The sequence below is a fragment of the Tupaia chinensis genome, unplaced genomic scaffold (assembly GCF_000334495.1).
Source record: "Tupaia chinensis unplaced genomic scaffold, TupChi_1.0 Scaffold000078_1, whole genome shotgun sequence".
NCBI classification, from domain to species: Eukaryota; Metazoa; Chordata; class Mammalia; order Scandentia; family Tupaiidae; genus Tupaia; species Tupaia belangeri.
Window position 1 is genome coordinate 2,184,767 of NW_006159539.1, and position 6,620 is coordinate 2,191,386.

Sequence of the window (6,620 nt, forward strand, 5' to 3'; positions counted from 1 at the left end):
CGGGCCTGGGACTTGACCCACAGTCAACTACATGGGAGTCCAGCAACATAACCATTATGCCATCTGCTGTTCCCTGTCTGTGGTTTTAAAGCCCCTGCCAAATTTCAATTCATTGCATGCTAGTATTCTGAATCATGACCTTAAACATGTATTAAAACTATTAAAAAAAAAAAAAACTATAATAAAAATATTAAGTGACCAGACCCTGTTGAGAGTAACCCCCCTCAGGTGCATACTTTATCATGAATAACACTTTAAAAAGAAAAAAAAAACAAACAGTACAGTTTACAAAGCATCTTAAGAGTAGTTACATCATAAAAGGATGACTTCATTTTATTTATTTTAGTTTCATTATTATTATTTAAATTATTTTTATTATTATTTTTTAATTTGCCATAGGGCACATGCGCTCACCAGAGAGAGAAAGAGAGAGGGAGGGAGGGAAAGTGAGAAAGCAAGCCACCAGGTCCAGGACTCAACCTTGGTGGCTCATGTGGGAGTCCAGCGCCTTAACCACCACGCCACCTGCTGGCCCCAGCGCTGTTTTATTAATAAATAGTCGGGCCTTCTTTAGCTCAAATGCATCACCTTTCAGAGATGTAACAGCAAGAGCAGAAATCACTAACAACCATCGTCTCCCCTTCAACACTACCTTTCAGGCCCATCTTGTTCTTGTCCATGGACTCTTTGGCTTCCGGAGGGATCATCCACTTTCCTCCCGGTCCTTGGATGGCAGTGACATTGCGCTCCTCCCACTGAATGGGCGCCTAGATGCCACCACAGAACACAGTGAACTGGAGAGACTTAGGCTGGACTGACACGCTACAAAGGTCGACAAACTGCTTCGACTTTGAAAGCAACAGGTAAAAACACAATGAAGGTCCAGAAAGGTCTTGGCATGCAAGAGATGACATTCTCTGGAGCCCAGAGGGACTCCCCACATTACCCCGGCCCAGTCATTACACCCTGTGGCCACCTGCCCACTTGCTATTTCAACAAGGATTCCAGGTAGCTATAATTAGAACATCTAAAGACTGCAGAAACACAGTTGGTAGAAATAGCACACAATACTGATACCCAGTACTGACAGACGGGTGAGCCTTGAACGCACCATGCTGTGTGAAAGAAGCCAATCCCAAAAGACTAAGTATGAATGACTGTATTTCATGCAATGCCCAGAACAGGCAACTCTATAAAGACAGAGAGGGGTTCATGGTGCTCAGGGCTGGGGGTGGGGTGGGAGAGACCACAGAACAGGAAGTGCCTGCTAAAGGGTATGGGGTTTCTTTCTGGTGATTAAAATGTTCAAAGATAGATTGTGGTGGTAGCGTAACTGTGCATGTAGCAAAAACCACTGAAGTGGGCCCAGCAGATGGTGTAATGGTCACGTTGCTGGACTCTTAAGTAGTCGATCACAATTTAAGTCACAGACGCGACACTCATGTGGGTGCATGTCCATGTGTCCCCAAAATCCCAAGAGGAGACTGGAAGAGAAGGGATTGCGATGTGGCCATCCTCTCTGGAGAGTGATTTCTCACCTTCTGTCTCTCTCTCTCTCTCTGTCTCTCTGGTGAGCACACGTACCCTATAGTAAAAAATCTCTCTTAAAAAAAAAAAAACCAAAAAACAAAAACACTGAATTCTATACTTTACATGGGCAAATAGTATGCTATGCTATGTGTCTATTATATCTCAGTGAGGCTGTTAAAAATAAATAAATAAGAGGCCAGAGGTGGCATGGTGGATAAGGCAGCTGGATCCCACATGGCTGAATGTGCAGCTGAAGTCCCCGACCCAGTGACCTGAAAAACATGCTGAACATGTGTGTCTAAGTGCTCTAAATCCCCAAAGGATGGAGGGATAGAGGAGACGGGACTGCAGCAGGACCATCCATCCCCCATAGGGGGCATAGGGGTTTTTTTCTCTTTTTTTTTTTACTTTTCCTCTCTGTCTCTCTGGTGAGCACACACATCCTCTGACAAAGGAAAAAAAAAAAATACTAGCGAAGGTTTGAAGACAGTTTAAGGCATAAAACTGTGCCTCCATCCTTCACTGTGTGCACACGACATCTGACAGCCAGGCACTGACTGAGACTGTCTGAGGACAGGAGAGAATGAGACATGGTCCCTGTTCACGAGGCGCTCACCTCGGAGGGGGCGGCCATGCTGCACGGCACGTGGGAGACGCGCCCCTGCTGAAGCAGCACCTCCTCCCCGTGGGAGTGTCAATTAGAAACACAGCAAACAAACGTCATGCAGTCTCAGTAAACTGTCCCTTCACTTATCACAACAGCTGCTCATTTATTCGGACACATGATTTCGCCGAGCACCCGTAAATAGCCATGACGCTTCATGTCAAACAAAGACGGGGGCCCTCAATCCCCCAGAAGAAAGTATTTAAAAATACCTAACTGCAAAGAAAGCTGGCTTGTTATTAGTAATAATATCTCTCCTTGATGATAACACACCAGGAATTTTCTTTTTAAAGATTCTTTTGGAATCTCCCAGATGGTTTTTTGAAATTTAAGTCCTATTCTCTATTTGGCAGGAAATGTATTATGGTCTTATGAATCCCTCGTGGCATAGAATGAGGTAAACAGATGACCTGGCACGGCTTAAATTCCTTAAACCCAGGCTGGGGTCAAAGATCTACCACAAACGTCATAGTGCTCCTTTGGTTACTCTGTACGTAACAGATGTCAATGGCGTAGCTTCCCTTGTCAAAAATGGCAGTAGCGGGGCCAGCAGGGGGCATGGTGGTCAAGGGCACTGGATTCCCACATGGCCAACTACGGTTCAAGTCCCGGACCCAGGGGCTTGCTTTCTCACTTTCCCTCCCCCCGCCCCTCTCTCTGGACAAATTAAAAATAAGTTAAATGAAAAAAATATTTTAAAAAATGAATGGCAGTAGCAGTCATTACCCAAACATGCGCCATCAAGGTGACAATCCATGGGAACAAACAACAGACCTTCCCAGTTTGATAAAAGTATGTGCAGTCCCTTCTAAAAGGTCCCGGAATCCAGCTGGCTAAGAAAACCTTCCTGCGAATTACTATTAAGCATATGTTTAAAGCCCACTTACTTTGGCAGCATCAAATATCTTCATAACTGCAGCTGAAATCTCTGGGCCAATACCATCTCCTGGAATTAAAGTTACTGTCTGAACCTGAATATAAGAGATCACCAAAGAAGACAGTAAGAATTTATTTTGGAAGGTTTACAAAGAATACCACTGATAGAGAAATTCACTGTGTGTGTGGGGGGGTATACAGAAAAACTGAAATGGCGTGAAGAAAAGAAACCTCCCCCAGCAGCATGGAAGTGGAGGCGAGAACCAACAGACAAGGGACTCCACAGTTCTGCTCCTTCCCTGAGTTCCGAGGCTTTAAAAAGAACTCAACTGATGCTCTTTAGATCAATGGAACTAAACTAAACTACCCAAGCAGACTTCTCAACTGATGTGATTCACAGACAGACCACAAAGAGGCCAGTTGAAGGCCGGCTCTGTGGCACAGCAGGAACGCCCTGTTCAGAGAATCTGGATCCCACATGACGACCACAGCTGGGATCCCCAGCCCACACAGCTGAACCGTGCCAGGGCGGGAAGCGGATCACGGTGTAACCAGTCCCTGTGGAGGGTGCTCACCTCCTTCTCGTTCCATCTCTCTCTCTCAAGTGCGTGCACACGTACTTTTATCATGAATAAAGAACAATTTAAAAAGACCAATTTCTTTATGCCTGTAAATCCAAAGACAGCAAAAATACTTCTAACAATGTTCTCTCACTACAATATAGAGGGCTTCTCACGAAGGCAAGTGTTTTCTTGTCCACTGTGATGCTGAGAAGTTTTGCAGACACATTTCCAGAGAATCACTGGAGGTTAAGGCACTGAACTCCCACATGGCCACCTGTGGTTTGAGTCCCAGGTCCAGTGGCTTGAAACTCATGCCAGGCACATGTGCATGCATGCCCCAAATCCTGAGAGAACAGAGGAAAAGAGACAGCAGTGTGGCCATCCCCCCTGAGCAGGGTGTGATTTCTCACTTTCCCTCTCACTGTCTCTCTGTCTCTCTGGGCAAGCACACATGCCCTATGGCAAAACATAAAACAAAAAAATGAATATTTTATCTTATTTCTTCCAAAACTAACCCCTTCCATCAGGCTATTATTTTAAGAAAATGCATAGTCTGAAATCTAAATAATAGCAGAGAGCAATGATCATCTCATCAGCGTTGGGAATGCATTTGAAATGCCTGAGCTTGAAGTGCAAGCCTCACTGCATTTTTGCATAAGCAGAGCCAAAAGAATCCTTTGGCTTCTTCTTCCTGTTCTCCCAGCGTATGATAATAAATCGTTATCAGGCCGCCAGAAAAATCTACTTTTCTTCCATAGTACAGAAAGCAAATGGGAAAAAAAAAAAAAAGTATTATGGTCTTATACACCCCTCACGGCATAGATGTGATATGGGAGATTAGGAATTACGAAATCCAAATCAGATTCCGTAAGAAGAGGGTGAATAAAAGTGAACAGGGAGTCGCTGACCCACAGTCTTAGACCGTTCCAAAAATATGGTATCAGCTTTTCAAAGCAAAGAACTCTAAGGCCGGGAATTCTAAAAGCAGATTTGGCAAGCAACAGATGATCCGTGAGCACGGTGGTCTCTGGAGACAGCACAAGGAAAGGATAAGCCCCACGGGCTTGCACTGGGCTTGCATTGGGCTGTCGGAAAAGTCACGATGCATTTTTGCATAATACATGATGACTTTTCCCACAGCCCAGTAGATGGAAGGCATTCTTAACGGGCACTCAATCTACTGTTTTTAGGGAAGCTCACAAAATAAAAATGCAAAGCAGGTTTTGAAGCTTCTCAACAATTTTCTCTCAACTTGCAGTGGTTTTGGAAAAAAGAAAAACAAAACTGTCTTACCAAAATGAGACTGAAATAAAATAGGCTCAAGGGTAATTTCTATCTATTTTTAACAAGGCTCCTTCAAGATATTAATGTGACAGGCATCCGTAGCCAGCTGTAATATAATTCTTTCAAATGTGCAAGTGACCTAATAGGTCTGTGCATATATTAGCTAAGAATTGTCACATACGTTGTAAGGATGGCCAATTTCCCCTAGTTTTGAACGAATGGGAGATAACATGCTATATTATGTATTAGAGCATCTTTCTTGAGAAACTTCTAAAAGGAAAAAATAAAAGACATAATTATACTCACACCACCAGCAAAACCTCTGGTCACCTGTTTTGGGTTGTGGAATGCGCCCAGCAACCGAGAGACCTATATTAATATCAACAGAAAAATGTCATGTGTACACAAGGAGATCACATAGAGTCAACAGTGGAGAGGAAATCATTTCCAGTTGTCTGAAAGCGCTACACATTTACAGATATACCCAGGAACCTTCTAGGAATGCTTTTTCTCATGTATTAATCCAATGGAGCGGGGCCAGCAGGTGATATAGTAGTTAAGGTACTCGACTCCCACATGGCTGACCATGGTTCAAATCTTAGACCTGGGAGCTTGAAAATCATGCTGGCACATGTGCATGCATGCACAAATCCCAGAAGAAGAACAGAGGAGGGATTGCAGTGTGGCCATCCCCCCGGAGGGTGATTTTTTTGGCATAGAAAAATATGCTATAACTTTCCCAACAACCCAATATAAATTTTAAAAGGTTATTTTGAACTTTAATAACTCATTTTTTAAGAATGGGTACAAAATTATATCACATTATAATAAACAATTAAAAAAAAAGAAGTTGGGTTTATAGACCAAAGGTATTTAAATTCATTAAAAATTTTAAAGGTGACTTTTATCACACTAGATAATATGATGGGCTATTGAAAGGGAGTCACTTAAAAACTACTCTGGACGGGGACAGCGGGTGGTATAGTGGTTAAGGCGCTCGACTCCTACACAGTCGACCACAGTTCAAGTCCTGGACTGAGTGGCTTGAAATATCATTTTATTTCTTTAAAACCTGGAGAGATAGTTAGTGGCATTTTCAGATGAGAAAGCTGAGGCCAGGCTGGCAGAGCCTGGACTGGAACCCTGAAATTCTGACTTCAGGCCCTGGTCCATGTGAAATCCGGTCTCTTCATTTCGTTTTTGGCCTTTACATTCCAGCTGTGAGATGTATAACTATGTTGTTGGCTCTGCGGTAAAACTTGGTCAGTGAGTGCTTGCTGATGGGGAACTGGTTTGTCATAATTACAGCATTTTGGGGCTAGGAAAGTCTTCCGGAACCCTCTAGTTTCTCAATGTGAGCTGCTTTTAAAAGTTGCAGATCCTTATTTAGATAAAGCCTTAAGTGGAGCTGCTCTGATTGAAACCTGTATCCAGGGCCAGCAGGTGGTGTGCTGGTTAGGATGCTGGATGGCCTACTGTGGTTGGAGACCCAGACCCGGTGGGTTGAAAATCACAACAAATAAACAAATAAATGTCTAAAAAAAGAAAAGAAAAAAAGAAACCAGCACCCAGCTCAGCACCATCCCCCATCCTGGGGTTGGTCTCTGAGGCACCTTCTGCTCCAAACCCCAAAGGGAGCAACTGACCCAGAGGTCATATGACTGCCAAAGGTCACAGAGAGAGACCACGTAGGAGACCCTCAT

General features: G+C 43.7%; 1 protein-coding gene across 1 annotated transcript in view; it reads right to left on the reverse strand.

The window, feature by feature from the left end:
- Positions 1-6,620, reverse strand: part of IDH3A (isocitrate dehydrogenase (NAD(+)) 3 catalytic subunit alpha) — a 16,587-nt gene extending 9,967 nt beyond the window's left edge. Inside the window, exons 1-4 of the mRNA XM_014584864.1 lie at positions 6,564-6,620; positions 5,224-5,286; positions 3,082-3,165; positions 653-767 (exon numbers count right to left, since the gene is read on the reverse strand). Of these exons, the coding sequence (XP_014440350.1) occupies positions 653-767; positions 3,082-3,165; positions 5,224-5,286; positions 6,564-6,620 (319 nt within the window). The remainder of the gene's footprint in view (positions 1-652; positions 768-3,081; positions 3,166-5,223; positions 5,287-6,563) is intronic.